The sequence below is a fragment of the Pseudonaja textilis genome, chromosome 2 (assembly GCF_049901715.1).
Source record: "Pseudonaja textilis isolate UNSWEBS1 chromosome 2, rPseTex1.2, whole genome shotgun sequence".
NCBI lineage: Eukaryota > Metazoa > Chordata > Lepidosauria > Squamata > Elapidae > Pseudonaja > Pseudonaja textilis.
This window is the reverse complement of record NC_141991.1, coordinates 21442099-21454378: the sequence shown is the minus strand read 5'-3', so window position 1 is coordinate 21454378 and position 12280 is coordinate 21442099. Positions and strand designations below refer to the sequence as shown.

General features: G+C 40.1%; 1 protein-coding gene across 10 annotated transcripts in view; it reads right to left on the bottom strand.

Annotated features, from left to right (window-relative positions):
- SETD5 (SET domain containing 5) overlaps positions 1-12280 on the bottom strand; it is a 64771-nt gene that overhangs the window by 21183 nt on the left and 31308 nt on the right. For 9 of the 10 annotated variants that reach the window (XM_087923456.1, XM_087923451.1, XM_026717977.2 and 6 more), the window contains 10 exons: positions 8335-8373; positions 7659-7901; positions 7280-7428; positions 6856-6973; positions 6286-6395; positions 5713-5953; positions 5369-5449; positions 3051-3317; positions 2129-2455; positions 375-617 (listed from right to left, as the gene is read on the bottom strand). In XM_087923456.1, coding sequence (XP_087779582.1) covers positions 375-617; positions 2129-2455; positions 3051-3317; positions 5369-5449; positions 5713-5953; positions 6286-6395; positions 6856-6973; positions 7280-7428; positions 7659-7901; positions 8335-8340 — 1785 coding nt within the window. In that variant the 5' untranslated portion in view covers positions 8341-8373. Of the gene's footprint in view, positions 1-374; positions 618-2128; positions 2456-3050; positions 3318-5368; positions 5450-5712; positions 5954-6285; positions 6396-6855; positions 6974-7279; positions 7429-7658; positions 7902-8334; positions 8374-10694; positions 10762-12280 lie in introns of all 10 variants that reach the window. The other variant, XM_087923452.1, reaches the window with a different exon arrangement.

The window sequence follows — 12280 nt, the reverse complement described above, 5'->3', positions numbered from 1 at the left end:
GATTTTGATTTAAAACTCAGATATCTATTCTGTGAGAGACCATTGCTGCTAGAGTATTTTAACATCTTCTGAGGGATCTTATAAAGCAGCAGTCTCCAACCTTTCTGGCTCGGTGGACCAACGGCAGTGGTAGGGAAGGGAGAACGGATAGTTTCGTATGTGCAAATCGCTTTCACAAATGCAGCTTTGTGTGCGCCTATGTGCACATGCACTCACCTACCATTTCTGCAGGCTGGTTCCAAAGGGGGCGTGGCCTGGCACTGTGCAATGGACCAGGGGTTGGGGGTCCCTGTTATAAAGCTTTCCTCCTACTTTGTGTTCTGTGTGTGGAATGTGCCAAGGGATTAAAAGTGTAGACACAGTGGAAAATATACCTTTTTACAAGAGTTGTAATTCCCGTCCAGCTGAAACGGCTGCCTTCGCCTTTCTGGGTTGAAGGGAGAGCCAAAACGGATATAATGTTTAGGGGTGGTACAAATGAGTGGGGAGTGAACAAGGCCTGGCAACATGTTCAGGGTGGTAGCCAGCACAGTTGGGTCAGTGGTGATCCGTAAAGGGCACTCAATGGGGCACTCCTGTTTCTCGGCTTTGTCATTCAGCCACTCTGTAACCAGATACTAGAAACAGAAACAAGACATATTTTACTGTACAAAGTTAATAAGAACGTGCAAACTTAGTGAGATAACAAAGATAGGTAGAAATATCAGGGGGTCAGGCAGGGGATTGGCATCTGACTATTTTTTAAAAAATATTTATTTTATTTGTTCATTAAATTTATATGCTGCCCATCTCATTCTGAAAATGACTCTGAGAGGTTTACGGTTATAGCCATGAATATATAAAAATAAGCTGCAGATATTCAGTTTGGAACTTCATCTAAATTGGTTTTATCACTATTTCCCCTACAGACCCACCACAAGTCGATCTTTTATTAAAAATTCTGAAGTACAGTGAACTCTCAGAACCACAATGTTTTACTTCTTTCAGTCAAATCCCCATTTTAAAACAAAACCAACTGAGTATCTTTAGAAAATGATACTAAGATGTAATTAAATGCCAGGTTGATTAATGAATTTCAATGTAATTTAATTTTGTTAATCAAATGTAATGTTTACTATTGCAGATGAATAATTATGGTAAATGAATTCTCCTAGTGGATTTAATTCAAAGAATAATATTTATGCAAAAAAGATTACACATTTAAATAAACATGCCAGTTCCTAGATCTTCTAAAAGCCTTCCAGATTTCACACAATAAAGGTAATCTGATACATCTGCCCTCATACTGAATTTTGTGTGTTAACAGTATTTTTAATATCACCGTGTTTATGGTGGATTCTATAATCCTGGAGGCTGTATATTTAAAATGTTATTTTAGACATCACATTCATCGTATTTAAAAAGACAGTACACTACCCGAAATATAGACATAAAGTGATGACTTCAAATCTGATGATGAAAATATCATTTTTGATGTTTGAATAAAAAAGCATGTCATTTTTCCTTGGCTTCAATAAATCAAGTATAAGGTTTCACCAGAGCACTTGCTTCCCAATTCAATAATTCTGAGTTGGCATCACTAAGACTATTCATAGTCTTGGGTTAGCTTTTACAAGTCATGCTTTATTTCAATCAACATTCCCTTTCATAATTCTGTGGGAAACTTCTGGTTTTTGGGCTGCCGTGCCAAAAAAATAATCGGGGGGTGGGGAGTACACTAATGGCAACTTTTTTACATTTTATAAAGTTCAACTTTAATAACCTTATTTATTTTTGCATGTAGATTTGTTGAACATTCTGTGGGGATCATCAATACACTCAGATACAATCTATGCGTTAATTCAGACATTTGGGTTTAGCTGAATGCTGCTAACCTTTTGCTTTCTATTTTAGACTGCTGACTAGTTATGAAAATCAGTGGAGGAAGAGTGCATCAAATCAAGAAATATCCAAATTTACATTTCGATGATTGTGCTACCCCCCCGTTAAGATTTAATAAACACTAGCCACAAAAGCAAACAAGCAAACTAAAGCAACATGCCATATTATAGGAGCTACACAAAGCAAAAATTATCTTCTTGCTGTTGCAAAAAAGGATGCCTTACCCATCCTTTCCCATTCCATTTACCTTTTTCGTTTTAGGGTATTTGGGTGCTGCCCGGTTGGCCTGGGATCCTGCAGCTGCCGTCACAACTGGATCAGAGTTCACCACCTGTGGCCTCCCCTCTCCTGGGCCCTCTACCCTGCTCACTTCCGCTGCCGCTGCTGTGCTGGTGCCACTTCCTTCCTCCGGAGCAGTTTGAGAGAGTTCAGACTGCTGGGCACTGGCAGCTTGTTTTTGCCTTCTTAGTCTCTGGGCTGAGCTGCTCCGATAACGCGAGAAACGGCTTTTGGGCCTGGGCCGTGGTGTTTTTGGTGGTGCTGGTTTAGGGACTGGTTTATCTGTACTTGTCTCCTGCAATGTAAACAACTATTGAAGGAATTCTTAGTTTACTCTGTACTTTTTTGGTACGCTGTACTCTGCAAGAGCTGGCTATACAGGTTTACAGTATGAAGGCAGGGTCTTGAACTTAGATTCTAGCTTGGAAAAGACGTTCTAGTTTCCCATTTTGAGGGACTAAAACACAGAGAGATGAATGTATTATATGTCCCAGGAAAGTATGCACGACTTTTGTCGACACTTTCTCAACCAAAATGCACTGATTTCTAATCTTTGTAGACAGCAATTCCATTTCACGAGACGAGATAACCTTTTTTAAAAAAAATAGATCAACATGACAGATGAAATAACTTCTCCAAACCTAGCATTCATTTGGCAACAGTGAACTTGTCTGTGCCACCTCTGTTGCCAGCACATACCAAACTGCCTTGCTAGTTCAAACAGGTTTACTTGAACAAGAAAAATATTTGATGGGAAGACAGGTGACAGACCAGCAACTGAATTATATTTTCCAATCAAGTGGCTGGGTTTTTACTCTGTCAATGAAATCAACGCTCTAAATTCAGCAGTTTTCCAATCTGATCCTCAATAATCTTATCGTTCTTCTTACCCCAGCCTGTGAAGATCTCCGGGTGTTCACCCCAACGCTGCTGACAGAGGTCGGCACACTTGCCACCGATACATTTAAAGCCAAACTGCTATCTTCATTTTCATTTGGCACAGGTTTTGCTTCTTCTGGTTCCGGGGTCTCTGCAGTAACCACTATCTCTGCATCTGTGCTGCTCCTGTCGGATGATGGCAGATCTCTCCTCCTCTTTCTCTTTTCCAGATTCTCAAATACATGCATGATAGCTTCCACCTTTCTATCTTCTCGGGTCTAGCATACAAAGCCAGAAATGAAGATTAACACGGCTTCCGAGGGGAAGAAAGTGAGGATGGGGCATAACTCAAAACACAGATCATGGAGGGCAGAGACAACTGCAGAAACAACACCCTAATACCCAGGCTTCCTGTCAGAACGGTGATGATGACAGCAAAGATATGCACTTCTGTGCATTTTAGTGTGCACTATCACAAAATAGTGGACAGTTAGCTTAGCTTGCAGTTGCTATGAGGGCAGGGAATACAGGATTGATATTGCTGATTTGAAACAATGCATAAAAAACAGAGACCCACTGTGTAAGCGCTTAAATGTTATGGCTAGACTGGGGGTTCTAGGCCTCCCTTATGCACGCAAGCCAGCTGGGTGACTTTAGATCAGTCATTCTCTCTCAGTCCAACCCACTGCACAATGTTGTTGTGGGGAAAATAGGAGCCAGGAGCAGTAGGTATATTTGCTTTAAGTTGACTGAAATATATAAAAGGCAGCCGTTATGGTTGGTCACATAGTCAGCCAGAAGTTTGGACTGGATTGGGCATTTTTATCCACCTACCCAGTCCTTCCCAAGGACCTGGGATAGGTAGTTGTTTAATGGGATTGAAAGTATTGTGGCAGGACGTAAACTATTCCAAGGGAAGCTGCCTTTTGCCATTGACTAGTGATTTTGTAATACTGATGGTATTCTAGATGTTTTGGAATTACATCTAAAGCACTTATTACTATTGGTACTCTTTTTCTTTTCTTTTCTTTCTCTCTACTTCCTTCCTTCCCTTCCTTTTTTTAACTGTCATTCCATTTCTATTTGTAGATATCTGTATTTTGTGATTTTTTTCCAATTCTTTTTCTTCTCTTCTACTGCCTTTCTGGTACTGCAATGGCTACTATCCAGACTTTATTTCTGTCTTTCTTATCAACAACTGGTAACCCTGGGCTATTGTGTGGCAGGTGCTTGTTTGTTTAAATTTTACTAATCCACATCCTGATTAACAACCAAGCCTGCAGGAAAATACTGAAGAGACTTTTAAAAACTACTTGGATTCAATGTCTTCTGGATTTGATTTTCCTACATGCTGTCTTATATATTGTCTAAGATAGGCATGTAATTGATATGAGGAGCTACCTGCTCCTGACTGCATAGCTTCATTGTGAATATTCATATTCCCATAACCTCAACCTCTTTATAACATTTTGAGTAGACTGGGAACACTATCTCAGAACTTGTGCAACATATATGCAATTTCCTGTGGTGGATTTGTTACACTGCTATTTATAATAGCAGTAACAATCAAGAGGCACAGGTATCGGAGGGGAAAAAAGAATATATGGAGGCATTCACATAGCAACAACCAATCAGAAAATTCTAGGAAATACCTAATGCCCAATGAAAAAGATACCATATTTTTCAAAGTATAAGACGCTCTGAAGTATAAGATGCACCTAGCTTTTGGGGAAGAAAAGAAGGGGAAAAAATCTGCCTCTGCCTCCGTTGCAGCAAAAGCAAACAGCCTGTTTCACTTTCAGTACAGCCTGATTAGCACAAGCAGCTGATTGTCGGTTGCATCAGCCTCCCAAAGTTCAGTGTTTCAGGCTGCAGAAATTGCCATTGCCTATTGCCACCCCCATGCACCTCATTTTTGGCATCCACCTGCCCTGTTTTTAGCCTTCACACGCCCCATTTTCCACCTGTTGGGGATCAGATTGGGCAGAAAACGGGGCACACAGAGGTCAAAAATGGGATGCGGAGGCCGAAAATGGGGCACATGGAAGCAATAGGCAATGGCAATCCCTGCAGCCGATCCAACCGACAAGCAGCTGCTTATGCTAATCAGGCTGTACTGAAGCTGAAACAGGCTGTTTGCTGCAAGGAGGCAAACTGCTGAGGCAGAGGCCGAAGGGTGGGGGCCGGTGGGTGGGTTACATTCTGTGTAAAAGACACACTCAAATTTTCACCCTCTTTGAGGGAGGGGGAGTGTGTCTTATACTCTAAAAAATATGGTAATAGCCATCACAAAACACTAGAATACATTAAATATTTAAGGAATACTTGCCCGTCTGCCCTGACTGAGACCTCCCAGCTCATCAGCAGCGGTTTCCTTCTCCTCCTCTGGCTTCTCTTCCTTATCTGCAGCCTAAAGAGAAAGAGAAGAAAACTCAAAAGCAGTCCACAATTGCGAGAGGACCCAGATTATTGGGGGCAATATGCTGACTCTGTAAACTGTTTAAAGACAGCTGTAAAGCGGTATATAAAGTCTAAGTGCTATTGCTATATGACGACCGTCACTGAGACATTTCAGCTTTGTCCAAGAAAAAAAAAAGAAAGATTCATTCTGTGGTTAAGTTTACCTAGAATTAATGACCAAATCTCACTTGTCCAGGGTGATGGGGACATTACCTCATTATCACTCACTGCTGCGGGACCCTCGGAGACTTCCTCGATTTGGGGATTGCTGTTCTCATCTGAGGCTGCACTCTGCTGCTCCAGTTCCTTACGCCGGGCTTTACGGCGCCTAGTTTCAGCTCCGATCAGTGTGTCCAGAATAGGTGGAGGTAGTTGTTCTACGGGGTTCAGGCTCCGCTTTTGCACAGGACAATTCCGGTTTCCTTTGTGGCAGGCACAATCCACTTTATAATTGCTGTTCCATCACAAAAGAGAAAGCATTTTTAGTATCGTCTTTCAAAACCTGAAGAAATTATGTCATTTATTTATTAAAATTCATTTATTTATTAAAATTCATTTATTTATCAAAATTTATATGCCGTCCATTTCACTCTCGTCCAACTCTGGGCAGCTTACAAGATAAAAGCGACACTATGAAATGTTAAAACAATAAATATGATTAAAATTATTTGGGCCAAGTGTCTAGGCAAGAAGGGGTCCCATCACATGAGATGCTTCAGAATTGTTTTTTTAAAGGAAGTAAAAAAAAGGAATAATATAGAAGGAAGGATAATAATAACAACTTACCAGATATTGTACTCATAATCAAAAGCAATGGTGACCTCTGCATCTTTGGCAATGGAAGCAATCGCATATATGCACAGGTGAATCATCCCATCTGCAATCACATGACGAACCTGCAATATAAAAGCAGCACTGCTGACACTCTACAGCCAGGCATAGGTCTTACTGCAAAGGTGAACATTTCCTCACAATTGTAAAAACCAGCTCCTGCGGTCTTTCCCCACAAAGAAAGGCACCTGAAACTGAAAAGGAGTGCTTTGACCATCCAATATGGAATTTTATTAATGAGAAATGCACAAGCACACACACACAAACCAAAATTTCACCTGTTCGTGACACCATAAAGTACTAGTCGTCCGTCCACACGCACACACACACACACACACACACACACTGCTGCAGCAATCCTACGAAACCTTATTTTTCTATAGCTCTGGCATTATAAAATTCACAGGGCATAGTCTGAGTCCCCTGCACTTAATTGGCATGGGATTATCTCTGCTTGATTTGTAGAGCATAAACTCAAAATCACATTTGCCAAATACTAAAGGCCACATAAGCACCGCCATTTACCTCTGCGTTTGGTGTACAGGAACGCCTGATGAATCTGGCATCATTTCCGAAAGTGCGGGCATCCACACACATCTCAACACTATTAAATTTGGAGTAAAACAGCACAAAGGGATACGGCCTGAGGAAGAAAGGAAAAAAAAAAAAAGAACATTTTAACCCACTGGCAAGCATCGCCCACCCAGTGCAACCTTAACAGATGACACTGATGCACCCTTGAATGCATTTGTGCGTGTGCATCTGATCTTTTACTTAAGCATAAATTCCCTATAGAGAAAAAAAACGGCTCACATTTATCTTCAACCAATTCAAAATCTCAGCGGGAGGGCATCTTGTTTGTTTTTCAAGAAACAGCAATTACAGAAAAACTGTCCCCCCGCCCCCTCCATAATGGGCCTCTATTCCGCAATTATTTGGGACTTCTTACTTTTTGAAGAAATGACCATTGACCTCGAACTGCTGCCTTAGCATCACCTTCCCACGATATTCAATTATAAGGGTATCCGCAGCCAAATCTCTCGCGGCCCTCAAAAGCTTTCGGTGCTTCTGAACCCTCGTGACTCTCCCCAGCTGAAGCTGTAAGGTTTAAAATAAGAATAGAAGACCCAAATCTGTAAAAAAAAAACCCAACCATTTCCTACTTGCGTATTTGAAAACAATCTTACTGAATGTGGATAAGGAGGATAGGGATAAAATTATTATCATTATACCTCCCCCCATTTTTTCAGGCATCTAAGTACAGAAGCAGCATCTCGGCAATTCCCCCCACTGACTTCTGTCTCACTACTTTTGGATATACTTCTTACCTGCATTTGGGATCCGATAACCGTATTGTTACAGGTCAGTTCAGTCTTATTGATTGTGTCCAGCACAGCCGCCTTGCCCGCAAATTCTTTATTAGCATTTAGATGACGCTCTAGGAGATTTTGCACATCGGCGCTGTATTGGTTTGTGAAGGCTTCTTCATACTGATCGGTCCAGAGTCTAATGCGGTTTTCCCACCCCTCTGTGGTATTCTCATCCAGGGCGTGGGCTTCTGAAGGAGAATTCTGTATCAAACCACAAAGTCAGTTCAATGGCTGAATGTTTTGGGGCTCTATAAAAGATTTTTTCAAATGGCCCTTTGCTTTAAAAAAAAAAAAAAAGCACCTATAGAAACAAGCTCCTCATTCTCGATTAGCCTTGATCAAGCACAATTTAAAGGGTCTCCTGAAAAATGCTAGGAAATCAAGAACCGGAAGAAAACGCTTGCAAACTCATTCCCAAATATGATGAAATATCCCCAGCCATCATTACTGGTGCCTCATTCTTTCATATTCAGCAAGCCCTGGACAGTGACTTACTAAATTAACGCTACCCAATTCCATGTTACAGAGGTGCTTTTAAAGCGATGATGCTATTCATAAATCAATGACCGACATAGGTACTACATCTGGAATCTGGTTGCAAAGGTGTTTATCAGGGTTATACATGGATACTCACCTTCATCCGCAAAGATTTCCGTGAACCTTCTCTAAAAGCCTGTCAAGCGCAACAAGAGAAATCACAATCAGTATTTATATTCTGGACATCTGAGCTTCTGTTCGATAAAGGTTACATTTTCTTTAACATAAAGGGGGAGGGGCCTAGAAACTACAATGCATAAAACTGGAAAAGCCATCGACCTGAGTTTATTTTCATTATACTCCTCCCACAAAAAGTCATCTCTTCCAGGACTTCACCAACCTAGAAATATTGATGGCTCTCTTTTCATTTATGCTGATCCTCAAATATCTATCCTATTAAAAAATCAATTGGACAACAATCATATGTATAAAGAGTGGTGTACAGGTAGTTCTTGACTTATGACCACAATTAAGCCCAAATTTTATTTTGCTAAGTGAGAAATGTGTTCAGAGTTTTCTTGCTACATTTGTTAAACGAATCCCTGCAGTTGTTAAGTTAATAACTTGGTTGTTAAGTGAATCTGGCTTCCCCCATTGACTTTACTTGTCAGAAGGTTCCAAAAGGGGATCGCATGACTCCAGGACACTGCAACCGTCACAAATATGAACTCATTGTCAAACATCCAAATGTAAATCACATGATCATAGGGATGCTGCAATGGTCACAAGTGCGAAAAATGGTCACAGGTCACTTTTTTCAGTACCACTGTAACTTCAAACAGTCACTAAACAAACTGTTTTAAGTCACAGACTACCCGTATTTCACCATATTATTCTTGTTATTCCTTCAAGTCCTGCTATGCTACATCATTGTGGCCGTGGGATAGTCTTAGGAGAAATGAGTGAAGAACACTAGAAGCAGATGCCAATAGTATATATTCCCAACAAGGTCAACCAATGTGTGAGGTGAATTTTGCCCCATTTTACAAACTTTCTTATCATGGTTGTTACGTGAATCACTGCAGTTGTTAATTTAGTAGCATGGTTGTTAAATGAATTTGGCTTCCCCATCGACTTTTCTTGTAAGAAGATTGCAAAAGGTGATCACATGACCCCAGGACATTTCAACTGTCATAAACATGGGTCATTTACCAAGTGTCCAAATTTTGATCACGTAACCAAAGGGATGCTTCAACGGCCATAAGTATCAAAAATAGCCATAAGTCACTTTTTTTCAGTATTTTGTAACTTTGAATGGTCACTAAATGAACTTTGTAAATCAAGGTATTATTTGTACTGGTCAAAAAGCTACAAAAAGATTCTGGAGGCAGATGATAATTTTAGTAACAATGGCAAATACACAATTTCTAACTGCTCAAAAGAAGGCAATGATATGCCGCTCCTATATTTTATAGGAAAACCACACGAACAGGCAAGATAAAGTTGATTTGACCATATTGGGCTGGAAGACCAGCCCTCAGGTTGTTGGCATTCAACATGCTACTGAGGAAGGGCTGAAAACCTTTTGGAATGCTAACCGTTTTTATGTCCTGGAAACATTCAAGTTTTTGACGTCTTGCTGTCAATGTTGCAAAGCAAAAAAAAAAAAAAAGGAAGATCTGAAGACACAAAGACAGAATTACAGTGGGAAAATGAAGCATAAGAAGCACCAACACGAGAAAGCTCAACCCAATGATAGATTAAATGAATCAATTGCCCACACCGACATCTCAGGAACCACTGAATCGAAATGGACGGGTATTGAGACATTTTCCAGTCAGAAGATCACATCATTTACTACACAGGACATGGGAACAAAGAAACGAAATGGCACTGCTTTCATAGAAAGGATACAGCACAGGCAGTACTTGGGTACAACAGAGCCAGTGACCATATAATATAAATCAAAATTTGCAGGCAACCCTGCAACATAATGAAGGTCCACATTTATGCTCCAACCACTTTTGGAAGAGAATGAGGAGGAGAAAAATTGATTTTATGGCCAAGTTCAATCTGGTAAAAATCGTGCAAACAAGATATGTTTTTTATGGTTGGAGACTCAAATGCCAAAATTGGAAGTAGTAAGGAGGAAAAATGCTGTTCGGAAACAGCAGGAAAACAGTTAGGAAAATGCTGGCTTAGGAAACAGAAGTTAAGCAGGAGAATGACTACCCAATGACTGTTTCTGTCAATCCAATGATTTCTTCATTGCTAAACAGAGACTTAAAACAATCAAACCCACAACTATGTACATTGACATCACCACTGACGGAATACACAGAAATCATGTTGACCATGTTATTGGTAGAAAAAGAGGTGGAAGAAGAATTCTCACTTCTAATAGCAAAGATGTGGCCAGGAGCTGACTGTGGAACAGACTGTGGGATTCCAAGCCAAACTAGGGAAAAAGAACAAAGCCAACCAGTTTCCACAACAGGATTTTGAGCACATACCCACCATTTTCAAGAAGAACATCAGGAATCATTCTGAAGTGCTGAACCTCATTGATAGGGGACCAGAGGAACTGTGGAATGAAATCAAAGAAGCTGTTAAGGATGAATGTGAAAAGAGACCACCAAAGACCAAGAAACAGAAGAAAGCAACCTGGGTGTCAGAACAGATGGTGGAAACTGCCAAGAGAAGAGAAGCCAGAACAAAGAAAGACAAAGATCTCAGGAAGAAATTTAACAAAGAATTTCAAGGAAGCTGTTAGAAGAGATAAAAAGCAATATTATAATGGCGTCTGGAAAAACAAGAAAAGCTTTCTAAAAGATCTCCAAACTCAGAAAGACGTTCTAATGTCAAATTGGTATGTTAAAGGATACCAATAGGAACTGATTCTAAGAAAATAAAACGATGGATGGAATATATTGAAATTATGTAGAGATGTCATCAATGATTTTGAAAATATTTACAAGAAGATCTAATACTAGTAGTTGAAGTCAGAGAAGTACTCCAGTCATAGCCAGTCAGAAGGCTATAGAAATGGATGGAGTGTCTACAAAAATTTGGCAAGCAAAGGAAGAACTCGTAAAGGTTTTAACCAAATGATGCCAGCATGTCTGGAGAATCACACCATGGCTAGTAAATTGGATAAGGTTAGTCAACCAATACCAAAGAAAGGAAACTTAATTTAGAATCCAAAGTATCATATATTTAATTTCACATGCTAGCAAAACAATGTTTAGGATTAGCCAATGTAAATTAGAATCCTACAGAAAAAAAATGAGATCCCAGATATTCGAACTGAGCACGTCAAATTGACAGGCATCCTATAGGCATTCTGATTTCATTGTCCTCATGAAAAACCCATACATATGACAGGAAGTCACAGCTCATAACACGGGCAAAACAGACTGGCTCCAAGTTAATCAAGGAGTGAAATCACAGTGTAAACTCTATTTGCGCAACTTATTTGCTGAATATATATTGAAAGTAGCTGAAATTGGAAGGTGAGCATGGTTTTAAAAAGAAATATAACACCATGCACCATGCTGACAATACTGTTCTGATAGCTGAAAATAGAAACGAACTGCAAGCTCCAGTAACGAAAGTCAAGGAGCACAATGAAAAATGAAACTAAGAATAACTATAGAGAAAACTACTACTGACAACAGGCACAACAATAGGAAAGTGAAACGGTGAATAACTTTTTTTTAGGATTCACTATCAACAATAAAGGAACCAGCAGACAAGAAGTATGCTGCAGACTAGCATTTGGTAAATTAGCAATGAAGCCTTTGAAAAAGCTATTCAGATGCTGTGATATATCTATACCTACAAAGATCAGGATTGTGCAGGCAATGGTTTTTCCTCTGGCATTCTATGGAACCAAAGGTTAGATAGAAATGATAGAAAAATATCAATGCTTTGGAACTCGAAAGAGAAAAACCAGCAGCAACCTGGATAAACTTGAGTGCAACGGTGATTGATGCATCCCTGGGAGACCCGAAGGGCCAGGTTGGGAACAGATGATCCCGAAAAGAGGTCCATATCCATGTGGTTGCTAAGAATCAATCCCAACGTGACACACAAATTTGAAT